This window comes from Rhagoletis pomonella, unplaced genomic scaffold (genome assembly GCF_013731165.1).
Source record: "Rhagoletis pomonella isolate Grant_MI unplaced genomic scaffold, Rhpom_1.0 Rhpom_scaffold_03633, whole genome shotgun sequence".
NCBI lineage: Eukaryota > Metazoa > Arthropoda > Insecta > Diptera > Tephritidae > Rhagoletis > Rhagoletis pomonella.
Genome location: NW_023462185.1, coordinates 1 through 14811, shown reverse-complemented (window position 1 = coordinate 14811; position 14811 = coordinate 1). Strand labels below are relative to the sequence as shown.

Genomic DNA, 14811 nt, shown 5'->3' with positions numbered 1-14811 from the left:
TGATTTCGGCAATCTACTCCTTTCTCTACTTGCATCGCATCGTTTCATTCATGTGGTTTTACCAAATTATTAGGTCGCAGCTTGTAGCTTTAGCAATATTTACTTTATTTATTCATCTTTGTTTAGATCTAAATACAATTTTCAACGTATGAAAGTGGTTGGATTCAAGTAAGTTGTTATTTTATAACCAATAAATATCATAAATTAAATAATCACAATATAATGTTTTTTACATATTTATAATGATAATTTACAATTACAATATAGTGATCGTATTTATGTATGTATGTATATGTAGTATAAATTTATGTAAATATAAGGCAGCATCCGCCAGATGACAGTAGAACAAAAAGGTAAAAAATATAATTAAAAATTACCAGTTACACAGGCTTTTGTTGAAGAGATCTGAGCCTTGATTTTCGAATAAGAAAAAAAAAGAAAAAAACTACAAATGGTAGCCCAAATTTAACTACACCGTGTAGCAGTGAAAAAGAACTTTTTGAGTGGCCTAGTATAGGTCGAAGCTCAGGTTGCATAATTAACTTTCAGGAAGGCTTATGGGTCGATTATCGATAGCAATCGAGCTTCAGTTGCGTTGCTAGTTGCCAAAACGATATTATAGATGGCAACTGACAACTGCAGTTGCTACAAAGTGTGCAAGTGTGTGTGTGTGTGTGTGTGGTTGCTGGGAGGAATGTTTTTGCAGCGTATTTAGGAGCGAAAATTGAAAAGTGTGTCATATAAATAATAAATATTTTACTTTTTAATAATTTCAACGATATTAACATTTTTCAATGCAGTTCGCCTTTAACAGAATATTTTGAAAATAACAAAACAATAACTTGAAATTTTAGTTCCCGTGGAACGTACGCCCTTTGGCGAAACAAAAGCGAACACGGATTGCACATTTTTTCCTTTATTAACTGAAGCAACTCTTTTAAAACTACCGACACACCAAGTTTTCCAAATTGAAGTCATTGCTGTGGCACTTCCTTCTGCGAAAAATCGAAGAGGTGCGCAAACTTTTATGAGCGGAGGTATTGAAGTTGAACGAAGAGGTTCATCTGTTTATTAATCAATTATACTACAGCTCCTTTTGGAAGGAGGATTATCGATAACTCTACAGCAACCGGCGATAGTTGCCATTCGTAATAAAATTTTCTTTCGAGTTGCGTTGCCAGCTGCCAAGCGAACCGTGGTTGCGTTGCAATCCGTAATCGACGACCCATTAATTCAGAGTGAATTTCAACCCGTACCAATTTGAATTCAAAACGAGTTTTATAGAACTTCACCAGGAAGTGAATTGCGGAACCTGCCTGTTTGTTTATCTTTTTCAAACGCGCTGAAATTTTATCTTCATAAGACCAACATATTTTTACATGACTTCGCGAATTTTACAGTCTTTTAAATACAGTTTTGTAAATTATAGGCGTTTTTGGTCACTTAAAAAGTTCGTGAATTGTTTTTTTTTTGTTTGATTTTGTTCAACGTGTTATTGTTTTACCAGAACACATCACTTTTCTAGCGGAAAATATAATATACAAATAAAATATACATCTTCGTCAAACCTTTCGCCAAATCAATATAATTCCATTTTTACAAGACCAAATTAAGACTGATTGACTTATGTATGGATTTATAAAGAAAACGGATTTTCGTAGAGCCCGCTGTCATTTTGTATGTACCTTCGCGACCTACGACTCAATATGTTATTTTATTCCTGAATTAATCCGTGAAAGTTCCTGCCTACATATTTATGATTTAAGAAACAGTTCCGTATATGTACTACCCATCATTGTTTATAGCATATGTATATGTATGTATGTAGTATATGCGTGTTTTATGTATTTCAGTTTAAAAGCATCGGAAGAGAATAGCATCATTAAATCTGACTTTTATTATCTTTGTTATTGAATACCTTATCCATCAAATGCATAATTAATTTGCTTACTAAAGCATGGTTTACTCTCTTAAGGAATGTCACTGTTGGAACGAGTATTTTACTATAAAAAAAAAATAACTAACAATGTAATGGCCACATTTCTGCTTTGCGTAGAAATTATGTATACATATACCTATGTAAGTCTATTAATATTTAGGATAGGTAACTAAATTATAAAATCGTGAAATTCTTTAAAAGAATATATTCATTAATATATAGTAACAAATACATTTGTGTTTGTTCGTTTTACGTTGATTCATTTGAAACTTTGAATTTATATAGAATAGCTTCAACTACATAACTTCAAGATGGAATAGAAGCTTTGAATTTTTTGTTTTTATTTATCTACAATTAAATTAAGTCGCTTGCTATATTCATTTATTAATTCATTTGTCAGCAAAGATAAACAATAGTTTATATGCCTGTTGCTTGACCTAACCGCATGTGACACATGAATATAACTACATACATATGTATGTATAACGTTTTTTTCTTTAATTATAAACAGTTTGATAGATCTTCTTATGAATATACAAATTTACTGCTACATGTTTGATTTTTCCCTCAACCATCTAAGCCTGCGGATTATGCCCAAAAAGAGTCCAGAGAGTTGTTGGGTCAAAGTAACCGGTTCAAACCAATCGTGATCGTGATAGCTTACACCAGAATACATTTGCAGTTAATTTTAACCAAGTTTTACTGATGTCGAAAGAGCCAAAACCCCTGAACTTTTGTAGCGACCAATTTTTGCGAAATTTTGACTTGGACTCGCTGTATCTCAGGCGTTTTATTATCGCTTTATTTGAAGATTTTACACAATAAGCTAGATATTATTCTAAAGCAACTGAGTTTAACTACAGTTCTTAATACTTATTAAAAACAAAATGGCTGATTTTTAAACTTTTTTATAAAAATTATGGAGGTACTTTTTACAAATGCTAAAGGTGTGCTATAAAATTTGAAAATTTTGTTTTGTTTTAATGCAGCATTATAGATTATAGCATTATTATCTAAAGAAATTTTTTGTAAAGCTTCATGCTTTAAACAGCAAGTAGTTCCAAAGTTATAGTAATCAGCCTCATTGCGAGAGTCGTCTCGAATGCAAGTCGTTTTTCGACATTGCCAAAAATTTCGACTCGACTAGCGTATTAAAACCGAAAAACGTTGCAGCACTGCATAGTTTTCGACAATTTTCGTCGTTTACTTATTTCAGCACGACAGTAGACAATGTCAATGTGTTCGAGTCTTAAAATTTGGCCTAATTTACGACTTACGCAATGAGGCTGAATATTATGGTGACACCCACGAGCGGGCGCTCGCCTCTAGATCACAAATATTTTTACATAGAACTTGTACAAGTAATTTTGTTTTTAATAAGTATTAAGGACTGTAGAAGAACTCAGTTTCTTAAGAATAACATCTTATTTATTGTGTGTCTGAGATATAGCGAGTTTAAATGAAAATGTCGCGAAAATTGGCCGCTGTGAAAAATCAGGTTTTTTGGCTTTTTCGGCATAAAAGGATCAGTAAAAACTTGGTTAAAATTTACTGTAAATGGATTTCGGTGTAAGCTATAGATCACGATCGGTTTGAACCGCTTACTTTGACCCAACAACTTTTTTTTTATTTCTAGAGCACTTTTTGGGATTAATCCGCAGGCCTAATCATTTCAGCTTAACTGAAGTAGATTCTCACAACTTGCATTGACAATGGGAAAGTGTGTTTGTTTCTTGTTCGTAAGCTTGCTACGATTACTTAAGCTTGTTTCTTAGAAATTGACAACAATTTTAACATTTATTTTTTAAACATCTTAGATTAATTTAAGTGACTTGGAGCTGTTTAATTTGATCTTGGTGCGCAAATGCCGATTTTCAATTGAGTGCGTGATTAAGGTGCATTGTATGAATGTTTTAATAAGACATATGTATGTATCTTTTATTCTTACTTAATTATAAAAACTGCTAATTCGGAAATATACAATAATATATAACTTGTATATATATGTAGGTATGTGGGTATGTAATATTTAATATATGCAATATTCTTTAACTTAACTGAGATTAAACAATCTGGACAATTTTATTTAATTTTTAATTCTTTTGAATTGCGAATTACAGCGCCCATTTAATTTAGTGTTGAGTTGGTCGATTTTTATAGTAAATGAAGGTATAGTACACATCATAGTGTACAAAAAAAAGCTTATACATTTGTATGTATTCAGCGTTTATAGTTGTTCTTTCAAATTTTAGAATGAGTTGCAGTGTGGTTCAGGCCCAATTTTATTCTTAGTACAACCGGTAGTGCACCTTAGAGTTGGTGTACAGAAGATATACATAACTTTTAGATGAAATAGCAAAAAAAATAAAAAAGTGAGATGAATATTTGCGTTTGCTGAGTTCTATCAGGTGCTTAAAATATCGTAAAACTATGATAATGGAAACCCACGCTCAAGCGTTATAGACATTCTTTTGTTAATCACCGCTATCTTCCCATTTGCGTTCCTCCATTATTCGATCAAAACAATCAGCTAAAAACGAATGCTGAAATATTGAATGACAAAAGATTTCACTGTCGGTTATGGAAAAATATCTCGGACGCGTACTCACATATGGCGTGTAAACTTTCACCCAACGCGCCGGTTTGTCCGGGCGATTGTATTGAAAGCAGAATGACATTGACTCTTCATCGCTCTCCCAGCGAGTTATGCTTTCACATGTTAGTTCGACCATTTGCGACTCAAGTGAACCATCTTCACGGCATGCGAGCAAACGAAAACTTTTTATTCCTATAGAAAAAAGGTATTTAAATACATTTTTGTTTGTATCAAACACTAATGTATGGCAAAATTTAAAAACGAATGCGAGTTGGGTAAATGAATGCTTCATTAAATGATCTTCAAGAAGTTGTCATGTCACTATATAGTACGTCATTTGTAAATTTTTAAAAAGCATTCTCATTTACGTGTTGCAGTTACATATGTATGTATAGCTCAGTAATTTGGGGTCTCATTTCAACTAAAAAAAAAATCAATCACTCATTCCGGAAAATGGCCATTGTCATGTACTTACCAACGGCTGGCACTACATGTCCTTCTTTGCGACTATCACAGGTACAGTGCGGAAATACGACATCGCCATACCCGGGTAGCGTGCGCGCTAACGCCAAATATTCCGATGCTTTCTTTGCATCCTGTAAGGCTTTCAGTTCATAAAGACGGCCTTCAGCGCGTATATTTCCGCGATTCACTTCATCAACCGCCTGCGAAAGTAAAAAAAGTCAACTTTAAATTGTAGAATTTCAATATGTATTTAAATACCTGATAAAAAATAAATGTTGCTGCTTGTTCGCCATCAGGTAAGCCAAGCTCTCTACTCACTGAGAACAACCATCTACGCACACAGAGGCAAGTGCTGGAGGCGGTACTGTAGTTTTGGACATACAGTTGGTGTGGAATCTCGTGTGGCTGCAGCTTGCGTTCAAAATTATATTCAACAATTTCAAAGAGATAAAAATATTGTTGGGTGTACGACGTTAGGTTGGCTCGCTGAACCAGAAGTTCCCACACCACCTGCGCATTTGCAGACTTTCGCACTGAGACCGTAGATACTTCATGATCCGGCAGCATTACTTTTATGTCCACTGGCGAAGCGGATATATCGTCATCTGAGTCCGTGAGAAAATCTTGCACCGCATCGCTTTCGGCGATGACGCGTACGGCGCACACCTTCTCCAAGTATTGCTCAAGGCCTCGCCGGCGAGTGTCCAATTGCTGCTCGCTTAATTGGAATGGCCATTTTCCAGGCAGTTTAGGAAAATTAAAACCAGCAAATTCCTTTCTTAATATTGAGTGAAGATTGGCAAATTCGCGATAACGACGAGAACACAATTGACGGCCAGCCATATGTATATTGAAAACGATGTAACGCTCTCCATTGCGATTTACAATGCTGTAGTCTGGTATACTGGAAATGCCAAAATCGGTCAACGAAAAACACAATCGTGTAAATTTTTTATATACATAGATACCTAATAGGCAACGATCGTTTATCGGAATAATCAATATATGAGTAACCCGTCTGATCTTCCTGAGGTTCGAGTCTTTCCGCCTCCTTTGAGTCAAAATAATTAAATTTATAAATTATAATATAATATGTACAGTATGTAGCTTGAATACACATCTTACTTGCTGCGTTACCGAAATTACTGTCAGCGTGAGGCAATCCCCGCCAGACTTTATCAAATCTACGACTTGCTTGTGTGTAGCTCCTTCTACGGTAACACCATTTCTGGAAGACGAAACAAAAAAAGAAAAAGATTTTTCATTAAAATTCTATATATTTATAAATACTGTAACCTTTTTTTCCAAGTTTGAATTTTACTTGAAATTTCAGTATCAAATTTTGCATAAAAAAACCCAAACCTAAAATATCTAGACGCTACACTCGACATCGATCTGTCCAAAGACAAGTTAAATTGCACATGATTAAAAGGTAACATGACCAAAAAATTGCGAGAGGAATTGATGTGGTTGGCGCGTAATAGCTTGATCGATTAAACTCACTTGATTGGCAAAAGATAGTTTTGTTTGATAATAACAATTAAAAATAAACTTATCGTTTATGTACATATGTAAGTGAAAATGTGCTGCACTTGAAGAAATAAAATGTTTATCGAGCACTAACAAATATAAAATAGAGCAAGGACTTTTATGTTTTGAAAATCAATTTAAGTGGGCAGTCACCTACTTAACACAAAGCTTGAAATGCGAAAATAAATTATGTCAAGAGTAAGTTATGCGTTATCAAAAGCGCAAGCAAATTATGTGATAGGCAAACCAAGGTGGGATGTTCTTTGATAATCTATGCTATTTTCAACTCTCGCCCTGTATGTATGCTCTGCCAACAACGATCCTTCGTCTTTGCTAAGTGCTGCTAGGGCGGATTTAGAGACTTTGTTAAGGGTCTAATTGACGATTGCAGTTGCGTGCGCGGGCAAATAGAACAGGTTGTCAAAACAAATCGGATTGTTCATAGTCTACAGTGCACCTTTAGGCCCTTGTTAGCTACATATGTGATATTTGGTATTGTATTTAGAGTGCTTTAAGAGTTTTAAGAAAAATTTTTTCAAGTTCTCCCAACACACAAGAACGTTAAACTTACCCTGGCATTCAGTAAGCGGTCTCTAGTCACTACAAGTGACTTTTGGTGGTGAACTTGGATTTTGAGACTATTTGGTATTCAGTACGCTGTCTCACGTCTCTAGTCTCAAAAAAAGTCACTAATTTGTCAGCTGGCTAAGAGCAGCTCTCAAAAATAAAAATGTGGACAAAAAGTCAATTGCTTTCCATTTTATTAAAAAAAAAAAACGCGAATATCAAGCGAGGAAATTTGTTCAATAAGAATTTCGTTAGGAAATAAACCAAAATTCAATCAAGAAAAAGTGTATGCACAGAACAAAACCACTGGTTGAACGAAAGAATATAATCCGCTGAGACGTACCTAACTAAGAACCAACAACGATTTAGCACGGCTCTAAATAGTGACGGACAAACAGAAACTATTCAGAACGAAAAATGACACTAAAGATAGCACAACGCCGAAACCGGTTTGTCTCCAAACCAAATTTGACAAGGGATGACGGAATAGCGTTCCACATTACATCACACTCCTACCCTGTCGGAAACACCAACAACGAAAATGAGAATTCACGGGTAAAACTTTAAGTCGGTTTGAAGCCAATGATGTGAATAAAGGTATGGAAGCGATCAATTTACGAATATGTCCCATTTACGTCAAATCCAAAAAAGCACGGAGTTTATTTAAAACAAAATTAGTACAGATTTGCGAACTGTGAAAAAACATAAACTAAAGAGAGTTTAGTAGAGCTAGTTGACTACTCAAGTTTCTAGAGCGGGTGCTCAGACAAATTTTATCATTATCAAAGAAATTGTCTGTTATTTATTTATCTTTATTATTAGGTATTAAATCTATATATATAAAAATGAAATGTTTTCCGTATGATGACGATGCCTGACCAAATGGCTTAACCGATTCAATTCTGTAAAAAGCACTTTTTTGGAACTTCGATTTAAAAAATTCAAAACTTTTTGTTGTTGTTGTCAAAAATTTAAGAAATCAGAGACGTCACGATTTCACAATTTCATAGAGTTTTCCGTATATTGAATGTCATTAAACTACTAAACGGCTGGACCGATTTCGTTCATATTTGGAACGTATGTCAGTACCTTGAAGGAAAATATTCCGACTAAAAATGTAGTCGCTAGGCGGCACTGTGGTCCGGATATTTCTAAAACCTGCATTTAGGTGCAGATTTGGCTCACATTTGGAACATATGTTAGCCAATTGAAAATGAATATTGGACTAAAAAAATACACGATAGGAGGCCCTGGGTGGAGATATTCCTAAAATTTTGTTTACGCTGGGAGAAGGATAGATATCTAATATATATTTGTCTAAGTATGTATGTATGTATGTATGTGCCATGTTGAAGCCTAAACGGACGGACAGAATCGAACGAAATTCTGACAGAGTGTTTGTTGCCATTACACCCGGGCCTATAATAAGCAGAAAAAAAATTGGGATTCGATAAGGGGGTGTGGCACCTCCCATAGGCGTGAAATTTTTATCAGCAATAATTTCGGAACCATAAACCCCACGAGCTTGAAATTCAGTATATAGGCATTGCTCTGGTAGGTGCTTATAGTAGGCTATAAATAAATGAGTTTGTAAAAGGGGGGCGTGGCACATCCCATAGGCGTGAAAATTTATAGCAGCTATAACTTCGGAACCATAAACCCCACGAGATTGAAATTTGGTATGCAGACATATCTATGATATATATGTATATGAATGGGCTTATAAAAGAGGCGTGGCACATCCCGTAGGCATAGAATTTTTTATGAGCTATACCTTCGACACCATAAGTCACACGAACTTGAAATTTGGTATGCAGGCTTATCTATGGGAGGTGTTTAGAATAAAGTATATATAAATGTGTTTGTAAAAGGAGGATAAATATGTATTCAACTATTAGACCACTCGGATATTTAAAACTGGGTTTTTTTTTAACTTGAAAGAATAAATCATTTTATTTTTCTCGCGAGGCTGTTAAACGAAACAAGTGCATGTATAATGAATAAAACTACTTCTGAAATAAGTGTTCTACTGGAAAAGTGCAGCTATACTAAAACAGTTAAGCGAATACGAAGCTAAACGGAATCTACCATAGTAGACTAATTTTAATTTAAAAATTCTATCGTTACCTTAATCCCCCTTATATTAGTAATGGAACAAGATTTTTAGTACAGAAACTGATGATCAATATATAGTAGTTGAAGAAAAAAGTTTGCCTTCCCCAATTTGTGCTGAACTGAATATTTTGTATTACTTTGTTTGTTTTTGTTTGTTTGTTTGTTTTTATCAGTAAATGTGTTTTTTCTTCGTTAATAGGTTTTAGAATTATGTATTTTTTAGGTGTAAATTATGGCCGCCACAATTTATTTATGTAGGTGCTCAAAAGGTTTCCAAAAAACCGTAAAAATTATTAAAGATCGGTCAGAGAAGTCACGCATTTTTTTGATTTTTTCCGAAACCAATTAGCTCTTACAAAAATATTCTGGCAACACTGGTGTAAGCGCCAGTCTATTATTATTATTATTATTATATGAACATATCGCACACCGTCTTCAAAAGAGTCACAACTCAAAATAATACGTTTGGCATAAAATTCAAAAAACTATTTCTTAGCACATCATAATTATATGTTTTTTTTTAACAAATTATAACAAAAATTTGTTCAAGCTTTTGCGGAAAGGTAAATAAAAGCTTTGCATACATTTTTAGGACAGAGATAGTGAAGGTAATATTAAAATACAATCCTGTGCAAAATTTTAGTAAAATATCTTCAAAACTGGGGGAGTTTTTTATAAAATAGTTAAAATTTAAGCAAAGTTTCAAGCTATTTCGAAAAGTGGAGCCAATCGAGCAAAACTGGGGACGCCATTGAATTAAGAAGGCTCCAATAAATTAAGAGAAACCTTTGTCGAAAAAATGTTGATTCGATACCGGCGTCGAAATACATGGCAAAGGGAGTACTCTTTTATGCCTCAATTTGGGAGTTCTCCCTTCAGGTTCTAGTGGGAAATAATGTTTGTAGAATACAAGTTTTTAAAATGAAATGCTTAAAAAACTATACGCGATAAATCGAAAATTTCGAAAATTGTGAAAATTTAAGTTATAAACTTTGAGTTACTTGCCATTTAGTTATTTTTTAGGGCACACTTTACCTACCACAAATTAAGTGTACACATAAGTACTAAATTGCCCATAAAATTTCAACCAGTATATGGTGTGCTTCAAAAGTTATGACATAATTAATTTTTCACCTCCTAAAAATTACACAAAAAATTCACTTGTCTATACTAACTATATAAAGAGAAGTCCAAAGGCCAAAAAAATGTACTTTTTCCCGTAGGTGGACCAGGGACCTATCTATTCGAAAAAATCGTATTATGGTCCGATTTGCTTAAAATTTGGTACGTGGGTAGCTTTTTGCCTATATTAGCATAATTTTTTGTAAGTAATTAGGTAGGTTATTGCCTGGATTAACATATAGGACACTTTTTTTCTGATAGGTGGACCAGATACCGAGGTATTTGGAGACAAGTAGGGGTTATTGTGAAAGGGGGCGTGTCGCATTTCAAACATAAGGAAACTTTTGCCTATCTGTAAATACATATCGCTACCTTAATTCACAGAGGCCTAACCGACACTTTTTTCAAAACTGCGTTTTCACATATTAAAAAATATTAAAGTGTTAGTATCAAAAACAACGGAGCTACATGCCACATGCTACCTGTTTTTCATACTCATTTTATAATGTTTTTTGCTCTCCTGTAAAAAACTTTGTTGATTAGGGTCTTTGTGGATTACGATATATACGTGTGTTTGTGAGAGAACCCCTCCTAAATGCGCGAAACGATTTTAATGATTTTTGTGTATGGGTTTGAGCGGGTCCCTCTATAATTAAGGTTAACAACTTGAAACGCCAGGTGGCGCTGGAGTCGAGTTATTACTAAAAATCGTATTTATTTGGCTCGTATTCAAAATATATATTGGTAACGGTGGGGTCAATATGTACTATTGCACAAAGAGAGCTGCGAAGTGGCGCTGGAGTCGAGTTATTGGCAAAAATCCTCAAGTGAAGTCACTCGGAGACACCAAAGATCAAAGTTAAATTACCACCGTTCAATCAACCACCAGAATCATTGCGGTCCTAAACAGGATAAAGACTATACTTGATAAATGCCTACAAATATAATTGTAAGAACTCTCAGGTATTTCGTCTGAAATAAGTCTATGTATACGGGATTTCTGTGGACTAATGATACTCCCCCATTTTGAAATTTCCACCAACTGTACTATACAGATTCAAGGACGATTCACCATCGAATCAGATCATTGTTGTCACAAGAACTTCTTCATGGTCATAACTTTTTCATAAGGTTATTTAAGATGGCAATAGAAGATATGTCTTCTAACGACCACAAAACCAAACGTGAACGTGAATTGTTGGTGAAAACGTTGGACTAAATGTTTAAATAAAAAATTAATTTAGGGCTAGACTAATATTTTTTTTTTTTTTAAGAAAACATTTATAGCTCAGAAGTTATACAACAAAATCATTCCAAATTTGTTTGAGGCTTCAAGTATACGTCTATGAATTATATCCAAAAGCAATCAGCTTGATATAGTATACAGCAATGAAAATATAGCTAAATAACACAAAGGTTACCTGTTTTTTAGATTTGCCCATATATTAAATGTTCCTTTTTAATTGCATACTTATTTTTTCCTATTAAGGCTGTTCAGGATCTTGTGCATATGCTCTTGCACTTTGCATTTGTCAATTCACAACAATAAAATGACCGCGGTTAACATAGCAGCAAGCATAAAATTTACAAATGTAATAGGGAATTTACATGACTCAACTTTCACAGGCGATTAGTTGAACCAAAAGTTCAACGAAAGTAGGGAGCCGACCAACTTCGTTTTATGCGATTAGTTGAAAGGCTGTTTACACCAGGCGATTGTTGCTTTCAACTAAAAATCGCCTGAAAAATCGCCTCATGTAAATTCCCTATAATTCCAACTGCAAATCCAAGACCATTTCCGCAACATCCTGAGCAGCCCTATTGAGTTAGTTTTCATGACCTCTATACCACCACCACAACGGGGTTTAGCAAATTCACTTTAATTTTTTCCATTTTTCAGCTGTTCGGTTTGGTAGATAAGAGACAATACAACCTTGTGCAATGCTCTATGGCAAACAGTGTTGTCAGAAGTAAGATTTATCTTCAAAGGGCGTGTGTGAATCGGTAACGAAGTCCTATGGGGAAAGGTGTTGAATAATCAGCCTTACTGCGTACGCCGTAGATTAGACTAAAATGCACGACTCGACAACATTGACATTGCATATTGTAGTGCTGAAATAAGTAGACGACAAAAATTGTCGAAAAATATCCATATCAAAGTTTTCCCATTTTAATTTACTAGTTGAATCGAATTTTTAGGCAATGCCATGCACTTTTCGATGAGGCTGAATATCTTTACTATGGTGAGACAGTTTCGCCAATCTGCTGTGTGAAATGAAATATTTTTTGACAGCAGTAATATTTTGATAACCGCAGATTAATGCGAAATAAAATATTACAAATTGAAGTTACATTAATATTTTAAGAAAACATCTATCATCGTTGATTGCAATTCATCAATTTAAGCTTTTATTTAAAGAAAAATTACACACATCAACAATCTTTGCGAGTATCACAATTTTCTATACATTTGTCAAAAATTTCACTAGCCTCATGAGCTACTGAAATTTTATTCACCCCATAGTTTTACAAAATTTACTCTCCGCGAACATGTAATTTTTAAGCAAAAAACAGAACCAACTTCAATTCTCATATCAATATTTTGGTGTACCGTTAATTTGTTCCTGATCCAATTATCGGATCTAAACGAAATTAGTATGGGACCACCCTTCCGATGAAAAAAAGAATTATCGAAATCGGTTGAAGTGGTCCAAAGTTATGCGGTACCATATGTACATAAAAAAATATTAGCTGATAACCTTCTCCTTTTATTAAGTCAGTTAAAAATGTAAGTAAACTGAATTCATGAACTTGTTAGTTTTTTTTTTAATAAAATGTGTTATGGTTTTGTATAATAAAACAAATTAAGTATTTTGTTGCCATACAATTTTAAAATAAAAATATTTCTAGAGAAACTTTTTTTTTCCAACGTTCTGTCACCTTTTTATAGTTTTTTGAAGATTTTATCGTCACTTGGACGATTTTTAACAATATTTTTTCTGGCCATACTGATGGCAAGTGATTAGTTAAATAAACTATCGAATTCCAATACACAAAGGGGCGTACTAAACAGGTTGCTGGGATTGCACCCATCTATGCTTTCATACCATGAGTTCACGAAAGTAATAATATAAGAAAAATAAATCAACAATTAGCCTATACTGTCACAAATAAGACGCGAAAATATCTACATATATGATATACATATACATACATATTATATAGTGAATATTAGTACTTACACCTCTAGTATGCGATCCCCTTTTTTTATTCCTGCCTTCTCTGCGGCGCCGTTTTCGAGCACGGCACTTACGTGTTGCAAGGGGGCATATAACTCTCCGTTTATTGAACGAAGTTGCCCACCCTCAGAAACTTGTCCACGCACATTGAAACCAAAGCCTAAAATTGAAAGAAAAAATCAATAAAATTACTCTAGGTACTTTTGCCGTGCGCTTTTAAAGAATGGCATAGGAAGCATAGATCTTAAAAATTTTTCGCAAATAATTATTATTCCAGTATTACAGAATTATCTGACGTTATAGTATTTGGACAGTCCAGAAATTTCAATCACAAATACCTGTTTCCGTTTTATATATATGAACCACTCGCGGACCGCTTGGCGCTGTAGAGTCACTACCAACTCCACCGCCGCTCATATTAAATCCTTTAATTCAATTATACAATTTTTTATTTGTTGTAGTTATATGTAATAAAACGACTCGTATCTTCCTGCTTAGTGATGCACTTTTAAAGTTTATTAAATTTGCGTAACTTCGGTTTTCATCAGTTCTATGGCCACGTCCTTTTTTGTTGGCTAATGAGGTACAACGTAAATCATTTCAATGTTAAATTGTACAGTGTAGAAATCGTTTTCAGACAATTTTTGTAGATAAGATTTAAAAACACTCCTCACAGGTTTCAATTGCAGAAAAAATTACTTTCCTTTGCTATGAGGACCGAATGAAAATATGAGAAAAAAATGAATACGAGCACTTCCTTCTGTGGCTGCCACCTGAGAATACATCGTCATGCATGCCGGCCATTCGTGTGAAATCCAAATAAAGATAGGAAATTTGCTGGAAAAATATTTGCGGACAAAAGACTTTAATCTACATTAATAAATAAAAACTCTTCGGAATGCCTCACAGCCCGCCTAAATGCCATTGCAAACAGGCACGGTACGGCACCGGACGGTATAATCCCGCACGATACGCGGTAACGATATACGCAAAGGCACTCAGCAGGAAACCGTGCGAAGAGCGATGAGGACAAAAGACGTCAACGCAATCGTCCTTCAAAATTTATATTTGTTAATATAAATAATTTTAATGACGCTCTCATATGCCGCCATTGTATTTGATACCGCATATCGTACGGGATTATACCGCATTGTACCGTACCGCGCCTCTTTTGCAGGCCTTAACGCGAAGATTCCAACGAATTACTCACCCAGAAAACATGATATATTTTACTAACG

The 14811-nt window shown here is 34.4% G+C and overlaps 1 protein-coding gene across 1 annotated transcript; it reads right to left on the bottom strand.

Moving 5' to 3' along the window:
- Positions 1–277: 277 nt before the first annotated feature.
- Positions 278–14371, bottom strand: LOC118754283 (sorting nexin-27-like). The gene is made up of 8 exons (XM_036489160.1): positions 13912–14371; positions 13577–13733; positions 6126–6228; positions 5969–6051; positions 5259–5904; positions 5011–5200; positions 4549–4727; positions 278–4482 (listed from the first exon to the last, which is right to left on the bottom strand). Exons 1-8 carry the CDS (start codon positions 13988–13990, stop codon positions 4414–4416), a joined length of 1506 nt encoding a protein of 501 aa, XP_036345053.1. The 5' UTR covers positions 13991–14371; the 3' UTR covers positions 278–4413.
- Between the last annotated feature and the right edge of the window lie 440 nt (positions 14372–14811).